The sequence below is a fragment of the Triplophysa rosa genome, linkage group LG1, assembly GCF_024868665.1.
Source record: "Triplophysa rosa linkage group LG1, Trosa_1v2, whole genome shotgun sequence".
NCBI lineage: Eukaryota > Metazoa > Chordata > Actinopteri > Cypriniformes > Nemacheilidae > Triplophysa > Triplophysa rosa.
In genome coordinates this window covers 28,411,726-28,428,086 of record NC_079890.1, presented here as the reverse complement: position 1 = coordinate 28,428,086, position 16,361 = coordinate 28,411,726, and the positions used below count along the sequence as shown (strand labels likewise).

General features: G+C 39.8%; 1 protein-coding gene across 5 annotated transcripts in view; it reads left to right on the top strand.

Annotated features, from left to right (window-relative positions):
* brsk2b (BR serine/threonine kinase 2b) overlaps positions 1-16,117 on the top strand; it is a 105,938-nt gene extending 89,821 nt beyond the window's left edge. Inside the window, exons 12-20 of one of the 5 annotated variants that reach the window (XM_057334510.1) lie at positions 221-383; positions 895-963; positions 2,617-2,677; positions 4,498-5,164; positions 5,666-5,714; positions 7,196-7,319; positions 7,416-7,596; positions 8,262-8,351; positions 14,363-16,117. In XM_057334510.1, coding sequence (XP_057190493.1) covers positions 221-383; positions 895-963; positions 2,617-2,677; positions 4,498-5,164; positions 5,666-5,714; positions 7,196-7,319; positions 7,416-7,596; positions 8,262-8,351; positions 14,363-14,385 — 1,427 coding nt within the window. In that variant the 3' untranslated portion in view covers positions 14,386-16,117. The other 4 variants (XM_057334495.1, XM_057334486.1, XM_057334502.1 and 1 more) reach the window with 4 other exon arrangements.
* Positions 16,118-16,361: the final 244 nt, after the last annotated feature.

The following is a 16,361-nucleotide window of genomic DNA, read 5'->3' as shown; positions in this document are numbered from 1 at the left end:
TAAACAAGCTACCAGCTGGTCATACCTGGTCAACATAAAAAACATCTGCTTATTTTTGAAATTTTAGCTACCGTGTATTTAAAACGTGGCTACAGTACCACCTGCCAAGCTGCATTTTTCCCACAGGGGCCCGGAGAAGAGTAGTTTTTACAGGATGGGTTTAATGGGCCATGTGTTAAGGATGAAAGATTCATTTATTCTGATTTCTCGGTTCCCCCAGATCCTCCCAGGAAGCGAGTGGACTCTCCGCTCTTGACAAGGCACAACAAGAGGAGGCCAGAGCGCAAGTCGATGGAGGTGCTGAGTGTGACCGAAGGCGGTTCTCCTGTTCCTGTGAGACGAGCAATTGACATGGCACAACATGGACAGAGGTACAGAATTGGGTAACTACAATCAGAGGAGTGGATGTCTAGAATCGATGTTATGTTTTGTGGAACATTTAAACGACAATGACTTTTCTCTAAAAAAACTGCATAATAGCTGTTCTCAATAGTAGAAGCATTCTCTTCAAAATGCCCCAAAACATGGCACAAAAACATAAAATCATTCAGCTTAATTAATTCTTGGAAAACAATGATATCTCAGTTGGCAAATTATTTTACCATTCTTTTTAAATCCTTTTCTCGGTTAGTCAAATTGTATGCTACTGTATATGTGCCATATGGTGAAGTTTGAATTCTCAGATTTGGCACAGTATGGAAGTTGCTAATGTGCCTTTCATTTTTTGTCTTGTATCTTGGCACGTTTTGCCAAGATGGTGTTTACTTTTTTCCATGTCCATCGTGATCCATTTCATCAACCCTGTGTCCTTTCCCTGTGTGGATACTTCGGCTCAACTCCATGATATTTGTAAATTTACCTTTACTAATTTAACTTTACTCTTTCTTACCGTAGTAAATCTGTTTTCAGTAAAAGCTTGGATATCTCAGATGCCAACCCCATACTGCAAAGCAAGGACGAGAGGTATAATCCACCGCCATGCTCAGTTTTCTCATCTGAAGATGCAGTGGGGTTTTTAATACTTTAAACATATACTTGCACAGCAAGAGCACTGGCCTTTTGTTTCAACCAATGACATTTAATTTGATCTTGAGAGCTTGAGAGGGACCTTAAAAAAAGTGGAGGTCGTATTTGTAAGCAAGAGTTTTTTTCCTCCTTGTTTGGCCCTTCAGTTTTGGTAGAGCAACGGCCCTCTGGCTCCCTCCACACACATCAAAAGCATCTTATTGCCCTTATTTTGCCTTTCATGTTTCGTTTGATGTCTGGCATTTTTGTCCCTTGGTACATCCCAAATTGTTCGTTTCTTTTCCTCGCTCCCGTTTTGCCTTCACGCTTCTTTCCCCATCAACCTACATTGCTTGTTTTTCCTACATTGAGGTGAGAGATGGAGGTTATGAGAATGTTTGTGTTCATCTGTTCAGGCATGTTTTCTTCAATCTTGATTTAACAGTTTGGAGAATTCACCGTCCAGTTCTACTTCTGCATTAATTTGCTCAATGACACGCATGCAGAGCCGGTTCAGTCTGCCACCCAATAATTGAAATGCGCCCTGAATATTATTTCTTTGTCATTTTTATTTAATCAATATTTTGTGTCTTGGTTCACTGAATTAGGCTCTAGTAAATGGATATTTTAGGAAAAGACTTAATACCTTGTAAAAACTGTGAACATAAAGAATAGAATTTCAAAATTGAATGGGTAAACGAATGCACTCAAAAGCTCCCCTGCATCTTTTATACAATTTGTATACTGCATTTTTACAACCAGTAGTTATTTTAATATAGTCTCAGTCTCTCTTCGTACCTAAGGTTTTAATGATGCGCTACAAATAGTCTTCACAAACGCTGTACCTTGCTTTACCAGTAGAATTATTTCCCCTTATATAGTTACTGCCTGGCCTGTAGTGACTGTCCTTTCTATTAACCACTTTATTCTCTTGTCATTTATTACTCTTATAAAGAACTCTCTCCCTGACACTCTCTTCTGTTACTACAAGCTAATTATCTGAACGCAAGAGGCAAATAATGAATATCAGCATTTCGCTGAATCCGTGCTAATGTTTTTGGTGTTTGTTTTTACGCTTGAATGATCAAAGACAATTTAAGGCCTTCGCATAATTCTCATGCAAGTAGCATTTGCGAATGCAGATCAGTTTATGGATCAAATCCTTCCTGGAGTCTGAACGTTGACACCTTTAAGGGTGATTTACTGTTTCAATTTGCTTCGATGACAAAACCCATTGCGTCCATGGTCAATTAACTCCCGATCATTTATTGCCCTTAACCACTGAAGTGCACCATCTATTACGTGGTGAAATGAGAGAGTATTGGTTTCATACAAAACCATATAAAATTGGGTAGAGGTGACATTACACGTGCTTACTAGAAATTTGCTATATTGATTAAAATGATAATATGAATATTTTAATTGGAACGCAATTGAAGCTCAATGTGGACAATAACAAGATGAACTAAAAGACCTACAGTATGAGAAAACCAAATAAATGAAGATAATGCAAAGGTAAACTCAAGTGACTAAGAAACACAACATGCTGATCTTTTACTGGCAAAAAACTGGTTAAATGGATGCAAGTGAATGTATGTTGTGTAACTCCAGGTCTCGGTCCATCAGCGGAGCCTCATCTGGTCTGTCCACTAGTCCCCTCAGCAGTCCTCGGGTAAGCCTCTCCCCATCCACACACATTCATTTTATTCACATTTTTGTTCTGTTACAATCTATATCCAGCTGTTGTTAGTAGCAAATATATGTACAGAATGTTTCTAGTGAGAAACTCCTATCACTATGTCTGTTTATGTATTTGATCTACAAACATTTACAATATATGCATAGAACACGTAATCCCTTGTAAAAGATCTTTTGTCAGATTTGTTTGGTATATTGGATCCTGCAATGCCTTCTTAATGATGTAATGCATGGTAGAGCATTAATGGTAGTTATACTATTAGCTTTATAGCAAGTATATCATCTGTAAGCCCTTATACTTAAGCAAAACCGCCTCCTGTCCTTACTGATCCATTGCTACTACCAGTTCAATCAGTCTGTGATGCTTAGCATAATTACTGCTAATCAATGTCCAATTCACAAGCTTTAAAATAGTTGAAGCCTGAATCACTAATGGCTTGTTGAAATCCCTTCAAAAGCTCTGGATGTAGCCAGCTTTTACAGTTGACTTGTTTAAAGAGGCTAACCGATTACAAATCCACTGCTAAGACTTCCCAATATGCCGTCCTTAAGTCACATCAAGGACATGCCTTCAGGATTTAGCCCAGAGCCCATTCTGAATCCAGCCTGATCAAATATTCTACAGTTTCAAATCGTCTACGTTTTCAGAATCGTAGACGGTCGCCATTTGATTGATGAAAACGGCTCATGTAGAGAACGGGTTAGGTAGAGGTAATTTGAATTAGCCTGTGAATAACTGCTTGATATAGCTCATCTGAGAATAGTTTTACTGTTCAGACACAGACTTAAGGGTTTATCATGGAAATATCTCCCCTGCGGTACAAAAGAGCTTTAAAAATCCCTTTTGCTTTCATGGCATTCTTTATGCCCATTGTATGATTGCTGCTGGTTACCACCTGAATGTTTTTCTTTTCAATGTTTTACAATATGCTTGATGAGGGTTCACTTTAATGATTGTAATCACATTCGGCACAATTAGTCGCCCTTATTTTATCTCTCCTCAGTATTTGACCCAATTTCTTAGCTTCATCTGTCAAAAAGGATTCACAGCATCCTCATGTCATACCTTTAATCAGCAACATTGTAGTCTATGGTCAATTGCACTTCTTTTCACTAGCCATTTTTATAACATGGCGCTATTGTCTTGAAAAACTCTTAATATACATGTTTATTATGTGGGGGAATTCCAGTCGGTTATGAGGATCCCTATGCCCTACTCACTTCACAGGGCAGACAGTAGTATATGAAGTTGGAATGCTGGTGGGAGTAGGGCAATTGTGTCTCATAATGCTGCCGTTTGGAATTCATTCAGTACTTATCACTCTTTATGTAATATCTTTTTTAATAGCAAAAACTGAGTGCTCTATTTTTATTTAAATGAGTCATTCTGACAATAGCGCCTTTTTACAATGAAGCTCACGTGCCTTGCACAGATTTCCCGCTTGCTTGGTCACTGCTGACAGCATCTTTTTTTTGTCCCAACAACAACAACCCAGTGCTTTTTCTTTGCTAATTTCTGTTGCTGATTTTGCTTAAAGAACACTGGTAATGCGGAACATTTTATTTCCACTGTCTTGATGCCTCTTGGCTGGTTGTGCTAATGGCATGTTTTTTTCCTTCTTTCTACATTTCCTCCCACACCTCTCATCACCGGTGCCTTGTTCATTATCCTTTCATGTCTGGTGTTGGTATGTGTCTGCGCTGTAATGCCTGATAACCACGGGGCCGTGTGTTGTGTGTATGGGCTGCGTTGGCTCTTTTTATTCTGTTGGCTCGGTGAATGCACTCTTGCAGCCCATGCGGCGATTCGCTGTTCCCCCGCAATCCGCAGATCTCACGTATTCGCCAAACAACAGCCCCACTCATGCTCCTGTGTCGCGGTTTAACGGCACAGGTCCCCATTCCCCCAAAACCTTTCAACCAAAGACAGTTGCCCTTCAGTACAACAACAAAACCCAGACCCTACCAGCCAAGCCCAAAGTCGCAGACAAGCCCCTGCAGGCCACCAGGTCCAACCCACTACCCGACACAAGGGCCACGCCATCAGCGGCAAAATCTGAACCGTCTACACCGTCCACGCCCTCCCATCCCCTGCCGCCGCCAATACCCAGCAGCCCTAAGGTGCGGCGACCGCCTCTCACGTTGCCTCCCAAACTCTCCGTTCCCCTTTCTCCCCTTTCGCCCATCCGGCTTCACCATCTTCACCCGCTAGCCGGGACTGACCACAACGGCAAATCTATCCCCACCATACAGGTTACGCCCCACCACTCCCCCAGGGGTAGCCCGCTGCCGACGCCAAAAGGGACGCCGGTGCACACACCTAAGGAGAGCCCAGCGGGGACCCCCAGCCCAACGCCACCCCCAAGCCCATCCATCGGAGGCTTGCCCTGGAGGACACGCCTCAACTCCATCAGGAACAGCTTCCTTGGCTCACCACGCTTCCATCGCAGGAAACTACAAGGTACTGAACTACTAAAAAATGTATGCCACTACACAAAAGATATCCAAGATCAGGTGGAAAGTAGTATGCATTCATATAGCAAAGCTTTAAGGTGGAAGAATGATGGTTGCTAATCCCTTTTTATTGCAATTTTCCTTTGACGATCCCCTCTTAGCAAGCAATATTCTCCAAGGACTGATTTTACAGATCTGAGGGTAATAAGCTGACCGATATTCCATTATCAGCTCTGTCTGATGATATATCTAGTAATGATAATGAAAACTGCAGTAGCATCTTCCCTCACCTCCAGCTGTTTCCCTTTCCCTCTTCGACCGGGGAGAGGATCAGATGAGCTGATAGAAGGCTAAGTTGAATTACTCTTAATCTCTTTAGGTTTGGAGTAATTACCCATGGTTAATCAGCATTACCCTCCCCAGGTTGTGAATACCCAATCTCTTTGGTTGTAGAGTATGATGCAATGTTTATATTCCACTGAGATCTGTTGGCTTTGTCTCTCTTCAGTTCCCACGCAAGAGGAGATGTCCAGCCTAACACCAGAGTCTTCCCCCGAGTAAGTATTTTCCATTTTCACCATCAGGTAAAATTTGTGGCTCTATTAAATTTGAGTGAGTGGAAGGACCATTAAAATAATATTCAATTATGACTAAATTACAATACGTGTGCGTGGGGGCTAAACGCATCACTGTTTGTATTAACCTGCACTGTTTAGAGCTCACAAACACTCAATTAAAGCTTGTGTAATTAAGATGCTTTATTCTCGCTCTTTGAACTTGCTTTTTCTCTAAATTAAGTTTTTTTTATTACAAATTGAAAAGCACTATGAAAATTCAACAGTTAAAGTTAATGCGGTGGTGCAAACATTGTTCCAGGCCCCATTAGCCTAGTTTGATGCTGAAGACATTATCAGGGAATAGTTCCTGATGCATAATTCAGTGTTTTAGTTCCACTTAGCTTCACAGCCACATAGAACAGCACCAGGGTACAAAATATTATGTGCCGTGTTTTTCCTCTTGTTTCTCTGGTGTTTTTTTTTATTATTCATTGTGGGATAGCGTAAACTCAAAGATGTCCTAGATAGGCAGTCACTATTATTAAATCACAAAGATTTCAAGCGGGGATGAGCAATGAGTCATACTGTATGCCGACATTCAATCCTCCATGTACAGATTTAGGTGTAAAGTGAAAGTGACCTATTAGTCAGATATGGTGACCCATACCCGAAATGTGACCTCAGCATTTAACCCATCCAGAGAGTAGTGAACACGCGCACAGCAAGTGGTGAACACACGTACACCCGGAGCAGTGGGCAGCTATCACTGCAGCGCCCGGGGAGCAAGTAGGGGTAAGGTGCCTTGCTCAAGGGCACCTCAGTTGTTAATCGAACCGGCAACCTTCTGGTCACGAGTCCGACTCTCTAACCATTAGGCCACGACTTCCCCCTTTTTTTTTTTTAAAGTACTGCTGGTCATGATCTCTTCATCAAGTTTACCAATACTAAATCTGCTCTACATCTGAATTGAATTAATGCATTAATTATAAAGCATTGATAAGCTGCTGATTGTTGGTGTCATTTAACAACAATACAAGTTCTCAATTCGGAATTGTTTGGCAGCGGACATATTGTCACTTTTTTAAAGTGATGTTTTCATCTCTCAGCATGTCCAATCCACTGACTCTGACAGCTTACTAACGCTCATCTTGTCAGCGTTCATTGTTCTGTAGTTCACTGTGAGAAATGAATTCAGCTGAGCGCTCTGGAAATGTCAGAGAGTGTATTCCTATGAAATCCTTTATTTACTTTAGCCAAGCACAGTTATGTGAACTGTCATTTTTGAAAGCAGCTTGTCTCTGAATGGTCTGAAGTTCTGTGAACTCTTCCACTTCGGGTGAAACCCTTGATAAATAAACAGTATATATGAGGAGAAGATGGTCTATTTTTTTTCGAATTTAGGACTTGCACCACACAATTGATTTGCACATTGTTTGTGTGTGTTGTGTTCTCTCGTTCACACCTTTTGTCATTCTTCAAAGACTTGCCAAAAAATCTTGGTTTGGAAACTTTATCAACCTTGAAAAGGAGGAGCAGATCTTTGTGGTGATTCGAGACAAGCCTCTGAGCTCCATCAAAGCAGATATCGTCCATGCCTTTCTTTCTGTAAGTGTGAGCATACTGTATCTCTGTGAATGTGAGTGTAAAAACAGTTAAATAAAGAAGGTCGCTGCATGATTGGCATGTTTGTTTTTCTCTCAGATTCCCAGCCTCAGCCACAGTGTGGTGTCTCAGACGAGTTTCCGGGCAGAATACAAGTCCACGGCCGGCCCAACCGTGTTCCAAAAACCAGTGAAGTTCCAGGTGGACATCACCTACACCGAAAGCACGGCTGCCACTAAGGAGAACGGCATCTACTCTGTCACTTTCACACTGCTCTCAGGTAACCATGCCGACGGTGAGAACTACTGTGATGTCAGACCTCTGTGGCAGCCAATAGAAACACAGGGAACCAGAGGGATGTGTGGGTGATAGAGAGGCAAGCTGATGATGTTGAACTTTGACTCTCGGTGGTGAGAGTTTTTTCCTCTCGTTCTGCCAGCGGTCCCCTCCTCCATATTTCCCCTCTCTCCCCTCTCTTATGAAGAAGCTTAAAATAGACCAAGTGCTTGGGGGTGTAATGGAAAAAATTTAACTAAAAGAGGCCTTTTTGCCTCCTGGTAATCACTATGCATTTTCAACCTGCTGTGTTCCGAAGGACAACCCGAAAAAATCCCATGCTGCTGGTGCCATTATTACTCCCCTCTCTCCCTCTGTTTCATTCTCTCTCCCTCTTTCGCCTTGTTCTCTTTTTGCTCTCTCAGCTACAGAATGGGGATTGAATTGTGTTCTTAAAGTTACACATTTTATAGTGTGTGTCAGCCCAAATGCCCCCCAAAAATCACCATCATCCCATTGGAATTTATGAGGCAGTCGCTAAGGGGAATAAAACTAGGATAGATCAGCATACAAAGTACATTCATTTCAAAAGACAAAAATCTTCTGTTTGGTACAAGATCATTGCACTACATTTAAAGACGCATGTGTGTGTACTTGTGTCCCGGACAGGTCCCAGCCGACGCTTCAAACGGGTGGTGGATACGATTCAGACTCAGTTGTTAAGTACACATGACCAGCCCAGTGTTCAGCAGCTGCCTGGTGAGTCCGATCTCTCCACTGCTCTCTCTCTTTCTTTCTTTCTTTCTTTCTTTCTTTCTTTCTTTCTTTCTTTCTTTCTTTCTTTCTTTCTTTCTTTCTTTCTTTCTTTCTTTCTTTCTTTCTTTCTTTCTTTCTTTCTTTCTTTCTTTCTTTCTTTCTTTCTTTCTTTCTTTCTTTCTTTCTTTCTTTCTTTCTTTCTTTCTTTCTTTCTTTCTTTCTTTCTTTCTTTCTTTCTTTCTTTCTTTCTTTCTTTCTTTCTACCTGTCTCTCTCGCTTCCCCTCTCTCTCTGTCTGCGCTCCTACACAGCATCCTGAACATGCATGAAGCCTAGCTCACCCTTGCAGAGCACTGAACGCTATACACACCCATCAAGGTCAAATAAGTCTTTCTAGTTTGCAAGTTAGTGGTGGCTTTCAAGTCTTTCTGATCAGATGGAATTTTTTAAGGCTTCTGGATGCAACACATCCAAATTACTGTTCCATTACTGCTTGATGTGTTATCTGACGGTGCTAGAAATACATATTTGACCTTATCACAGAACATTGCACACAATTGCATTGAAAGGCACTACCACACACACTCTCATTAGCAGTCACACACACTCACATACCTCTGAAATAGCATACATAGAGCACACTTATTAAAGCTTCCAGGTTTTACCCATATCCAAGACATTATTTCCAGATATTAAACACAACCTGTGTCCCAAATAAATGCGGCTTCCGCTAGCAGAAATCTGATGGGCTAGACTGCGGTTCCTGTGGGAGATGGTAAAATGAGAGAACAGAGAAATCTTCTGCCCATCTTGTCACATGGCTGTTTCGGCACATTGTGAAAAGCCTATTACAGCTCCCCCTGCTGGACAGAGTTCATAAAGTCTGAAATAAAACAGAAAGGGTCGTTTGGAATAGTTTACTGCCATGCTAATCATACTATTTTGCAGTACATTGTATGTATGCTTTGAACAATAATATGCAAGTCTGTATGCATAAAATACTTGGATGACCGTCAGACATTTGCGTTATGCAGGAGGTAACTATGCACTTGGCACAGTATCCCACAATGCAATGCGCTGAACTTTGTTTAAAAGAAATCGAAAGCAATCTTGAGGAATTATTTAGTTTGACTGGCAGAGACATTTTGCTTGCTCTCTGTTTCACATACTATGCGATATAAAAATGTTACATACTGTAATATTCTATATTCAGAATACAAAAAGAACACTAATATTGAAATCCTGCAACACAGCTTTTGCATTTTTTTTTATTGTAAAATATCCAAACTCTTCAGTCTGGTCATATTGTTATTGTTGATATTGCTTCTGGTTCATTTACTTTTAAAATAGAGTCAAGTTGGACGCATTGCTTTGTTATTCAACTGCAAATCTAGCAGGTCAGCCATGTATTCCATGTATATTCAATGAAGACTGTGACCGGTAAAGCCCACATTCTGCAGAAATAGTATTATTATGGCAGTATGCGATTCCAAACAGGGCCCTTGTTTCAAAATATATTGTCTTAAAGGAGAGCTGTTACCAGTGTAGCTGTAAAGATGTTCCATTCTATCACCCTGTTAATCATACCCATTCCTTCCTTCTGGCTGTGCCCTTCACCCCCCTTGCACTCACGGCTCACTCCAAGCTCTCGGTCATGGCGAGTGTGAGATTTGCAGCTGTTGAGTGAATGGGCATGCAAGTTTGAGTGTCATTACTGACCTGCACAGCACCGAGCACCAGCATGCTTCACTCTCAACAGATGTGACCCTGTAATAAACATCTGTGTATGTAGGTTTAATCACAGTGTTAATTTCATTACTGTTAAGTCACTGGGGTGCATTAATAACGTAATTTTGAGGTGGATATTGATTTGATCGGACATGTTAGAGTAACGTGCCATGTTTCTTTGACAGGAAAGCGTTCAAAGGGTGGTAAGAGGTCTATTTTGTCTCTTCTGCCACAGCGTGCATAGTGTCACTTTGTCATAGACACTCTGTCTGATGTGTGGCACCCATCCACTGTGTACACTTAACTCCTTACAATAATGAGATATAGTATGTTGGTGTTCGAGTGTGTGCATGCTCACAGTTGGTAGGACAGTTACGTCACATTATATTCATGTTGTTTTTTTCCATATACAAATGCATCATTGTGCTTTGTTTTGTGGGGCAATTGTTGCATCTGAATGAGTTTGATGAAACACCTCATTGAGTTAAAGCATCTTTGTAATCAGCTTCTTAACTCTCGCCAGGAAACATACAGTAGTTTTCTATTTGAAGATAATATTGCAGCTGTTATCTTAGCATTTGTGTCAGCATTTCTTTCATCTAAACTTAGTTTCATGTTGATCATTTGGGACTTTTACAGTAGAAATCGCTATAATGATGAAAGAGAGTGACCTACTTATGTAGGCTCCTATAAATACACAGTAAAAAAAAAGCAGATTTACTGTATGACAGATGGCAATTCTGAGAGAATCAAGAAAAACTGGACCCTCAGATTTACAGTAAAACTCTGATGTTCTACCTTCTATTCAGGCTCATGTTATGCATTGCATCATGTACAATTAGAGATGTAACGGTGTGAACATTTCAGATCACGATTATAGTGAACAACATTATCACGATTATCAATCTTATCACTATTTTATTAACATGTTCTGGAAATGTCAAAAAAGTACTTGTAAACCAAATTTTATATTGAGTTTACCTGTAAATGTACTTTTTTTCACGTTGGGGGCATGAGGTAAAAGTTTCCTAGTTCAGATTAAACACAAACTTAAGTGAGTAAATCAGATTTTCATATAAACACAACACAATTCAGCAAATCATCTGTCTGCATTGGTTGTGAGTAATTGTGGTGTACTTTAGGACCCAGGAGAAACCGGCATGACGTCTTGCTATCATAACAGCGCTCATAGCAGAAGAAACAAGCTGAACGGAGTTTCAAACTCATCATATCACACCATTTAATGAAAAATGAATAGAAATGATGGGTCTGTATAAAGAAATATTAAGTAAACGTGTGTCAGTATCTCTAAATTCCCACAAATGTGGACATTTTTGGATTAAAGTCCTAATTAGTGAAGCACTGTCATCACAAACTCACAGGAGCAGACGTGAATAAATAGGTATACGTCTCGCGTTATTTTCTTCCGAATGTCAATACTCCTGATTTAATCTCCTGACATAAATGAACAAAACCCACGTATCACGTTACATCTACGTTGTACTCTTGATAACTTTCTTTGATGCTGGACAGGGTTTTTCAAGCCGTGACACTGGTACGGTTTAACGGTAATTAAAATATGACACTGTAATACAAACCGTTGGATGTTATTATCACGGCAAACCATTAAACCGGTAATCGTAACATCCCTATATACAATATTGTTTAAAATGTCTCATTTTTATAGTTCATTTTATTCACGCAAAGACAGGTTGTGATGGTACTGTTGAAGAAAACCAGTGGCATCATCTTTCCTCCATATTTGCATTACTATGCCATAGAATTAATGAGGTGACTTCATATTTTGTAGACATCAATCTACACCAACCTGGTTTGATTAAGATCTTAACTATATCTTATGATGTCCTTTGTAAACCAAGACATAAAATGCTACTGTATTCATCTCTTGACTAGGTATTTTACTAGGTCCCTTATGACAATACGGTCCATTCCAAAATAAGTATTTTTCCATAAATGTAATAATAAATGTACACAGAGATGAACATTTGTAATGTCTCACAGCAGAAATGCTGAAGCAGTGTCCTTTGTGTCACAAAGCTGCCACAGTTGTCATGGCTCTTTGACAGTCTCTTAGGCGGCAGTAAGAGACTGTCTCTTACTGCCCCGGCAGACAATACTCTGTCTTGTAGGAATCGGCAGTTTGGAGCTTTCTGTTGTGATGTTGAGCATAGCCGAGATTGTGTTGAGAGCTTTGGAACTCAGGCAATCTTCTCTAGTGTTCCTTAAGATTATCACAGTCTTGTTGCCATGTAACAGTCTTGGGGCCCTCTGTTGCTCAGTCACTTATGAAATTGGAAGAGGGGGATGGTTTTCAAGCCTATGCTGGTGTCAGTTAGGGGGTGTATTAATCCTGTTTGAGGTAACTGTCAGGTGTATTCAGAATCTGCAACAATCTGTACCGCTACATTTCAAACCATTTTTTATTTTATTTTTGGCCTTTTATTTGAAAGAGAAATTGTGAATTTAGCACATATACGGTATACTGTAAATGCACCCGGGTGTAAATAATTGCTCCGATAATGATATAGTTTTATTAAAATTGTTACAGTAAGTGATACAATGCAATTCATACAATGTTTTCCTGCCTTATTTTTTCAAGTACAGTTAGATTGTGTTCACAAGTCATTTCAACATATTTTGAATAGTTCATAAAAATTTTGAAAAGTTGAAATTGCTTAATCTGTTAATGTAAAAAAAAGTTGATTGTACTTAAAAATTTAAGGCAGTAAAGAATTTGTGAACCAGTCTGTGAAATCCAGTCTCAAAATGCAACATAATCTCACATCGTTTACAATGTGGCTCATTTTGGCTAATTCGTATGAATTCGGACGATCTCATTCGTTCGTTTTAGTATGGTTAGCTTTCCCGGTAGTGGCGTTAGGGTTAGGGGCGATGTTTTAGAATCGCTTTTTTTCTAGTAATCGTACATTTTTATACGATTCACAACGTACGGATTCACATGATAATGATAAGCCTCGTAAAATAGTTATGAATTCCATCAGGCTGTAAAATCTAATTCTGAGATAACAAGCATCAACCATGATTTCACCATGATTTCAATCTTTGACATGGCCTTAGTCAACATTAATGTATATATTTTCAGAGAGTTCTTTACATTATAGTACTGTATGTAGGGTATTGTGTAGAAAACAGTAAATCATAAAAAAATGCTAACTGGGTTTTCACAGGCAGGGTCACATTTTATTTATTTATTATTACCCAAATGGGTAACTGGAAGGAATGAAGTATACAAAATACCAGGTTTTTATTTTTGCTAATATTATAGCAATTACGAATATATCATAATTATGAATATGTTATAAATATTAGTTTATTGATTGAGTTTTGCGTTGTCAGATGCATTATACCCCTAATGTATGACATATATCTTATATTCGCTAAATTCATGCTATATATTTCCTAAATTTGAAGTTTGATTTCCAATCATGCAACAACATACCATCTGCCTGAACCTCGTAAATTTAGATCAATTTCGTTGTAATGTATCAACACTGCCACATCTATTTTCATTCCATCCAATTGAGATCACAGATTAAATGGAGACTGCTTAGCCACAGATAACCCACTACCACAATAGACAATATACTAATGATGCGTCAAACACGTAAACATGCCTACAGATGTATGCTGTAGCTTACCCCAGAATAACCCTGAGTGTGTCAGTGTGTTCTGATACATGGCTTATTGTCTCCAATTTATGCAGTCTTGCCTCTCATCATCTCACCTTGCCCGTTCCGTGATCCTCATTGTTCATGTGTTTGTTCTCTGTCTCTCTCTCCTCTTCTCCCGTCTGTGCACCCAGGCAGCCCATTGAGTAACTTCTTTGACGTAATTAAACAGCTCTTTTCAGACGAGAAGAATGGGCAGGTGTCCCATCCGCCCGGCACGCCCAAGCATGTTGCCAACAGCAAGAGACATGACCCAGAACCTAATGCCTCCAAATGGTCATCTGGCCAAGACAAAGCCTAGATGGCATCATCAGTTGGGACACAGGAACAACCTTAAAACCAGGAGAATTACTAGGTTACTAGTTAAAAAATCCAGTCGTGGTGAATACTGAAAGGATGCTGTTGACCTGCAACAAACATGCCTACAAAGTTTTATATCATGAGATTAATGTTGAAGTACTGTATGTACCTACCAGACACTTTACAAAAGGCACACTGCACACATTTCTCTCCAGTGTTGTTTGCTCCTTACAGTAAATCTTTGTTTTATGATGCCTTTATTTATTTCTGCTACCAGGAATTATCCAGAAAACGTGTTAAAGTCCAAGTCCTGCTCTTGCACAAGATTCATGTATGGCACATTGATGGAGGGCACATTACAGTACAAGCTGATGGAAACTCCTCATTCCGATGCATCTAAACTTCTCAAATGCCAATCCAACTTATTCCTCAAACTGCTTTCTTCTGCATCTACATACAGCCACACATGTCCAAGGATTTGGAGTGAAGCCTTAAAACAAAGATGTTTATTGTACAATAAATGAATTCCCATTACGCTAACCCCCTGCTTTCCACCTTTCTTTCGTTTTTTAATCTATCTGCTTGTCCTCTCTCTTTTTCTCTCTTTCTGTCCTATGCTGAAACACATTCACAAACACAGATATTTACAAATGAAGCAGGAAATTGTTGCAAAAGGACAAAAGACAGTTGGAACTTTGGACGTCGTAATGCGTTTGAGGAGTTGCCCTCAAGGACCCTTGTTGGATTGTATTCATTTCAATGTAGTCTTTCTTTGTGAAATGAAGAATTTAAACATTTTATGGACTCGGTGTCATTGCTGTACAAGATTTGGAGATCCTATTTGAAAAATTATGGGGAGAACAACTTTGGTGTGGGTTGTGAAGTGGGATAACAGGGTGGGGGGATCACAGTGAAATTATTTATTCTGTTGTACAGACTGAAAATATTCCTTATGTATGAAATGTCTATCAGTGACATTCCTTAGATGAACTGTGTTGCCACATCCTGTTTTTTTCCTCGTGTAGCGTTAATGCAACGTTAGTTTTAAATGAAAATGATGCGTTATGTATTCAAAGGGTACTCATGCTGTCCATTTTTATTTATTTTTTGGTTTTCTTTTGAGAAACATCTGCAGGATTCAGAGAACTTTTACCCTCATTTTTGTAACTTATTTATCTGTTATTTTCTTTTTTTATTTATTCAGCTGGGGAATATTTATATATACAAAACCGGGTGGTGGAGATTTTATCGTCTGCCTCAGGGCGACTCGTCAAGATTGTTTGAAGGATTTTGTGTTTTGTGTACAATAACACACATCCGATTTTGTGAATGAAGCACTCTCTTTCCCGGCTTTGTCCAGATAAAAGAGCTTGTGTATATGTTAAATTATTTACCGGTAATTTAAGAATGTAGACTAGCCGCTTTAGGGTGGGTGGGGGGGGGGCGATGGATAATGAAGTATTGATATTTGTCACTCATCTCATTGTGCGTGTATAACAGGTGGACATGCTCAAATCACATGTTGTAAATAGACAACTTTGAGCAAACAACTTTTCTAAAAAACATCAAGGGGATGCCGCTGCTCCTGGCTCGATCTCTCGTAATGCATGTCCGACATTCGGCATTAATTTGCATGATGTTAAATTTCTCCACATCATCTTTTTCACAATCAGATTTAAAAGACTTATTTCCTGCCTTTTACCCCTCATGTCATGCGTCATGAGATTTTAGTTTGTCATTTATCTCCCTTACGTTCTCTCTTCTGTATCATACTCTCGGATTTGGGGGTGGGTGGGTGGTCTGGGATGTCACACACATGATCACTTACGGGAACATACAGCGTGGAGAATAAGCGGAGATGTAATCTAAGCAATACACATTATTGTCCTTCCTATTTTGTACTTTGGGAGAAAAGCTGGATGATGTAATGTATCACGGATTTGAGCGGGAAGAATAGACTCGCCGCTAATGTATCCCCTTGTAACTACTGTGAACAACTTCAGTGCAAAGGAAATAAATCCATTGACTTTGGGATGTTGCATTTGTGTGTGTGTGTTTGTCTTTTGTTTGCTCATCTTTGTAAAGTACAAATTACAGTGCAGATGCGGAGCTGTGCACTCTCGCCAACCAGATTAAACAGTTTTGTACAGATTCACCTATGGTAGGCTATTTATTGTATTCTTTAGATACACATTTTGTGTCTCTTTTGAAGCTCTCCTGAGTAACCAGTGTTAAATTGACACACAAAGACTCTGGCACTCCTGTTCCAGCGTAAA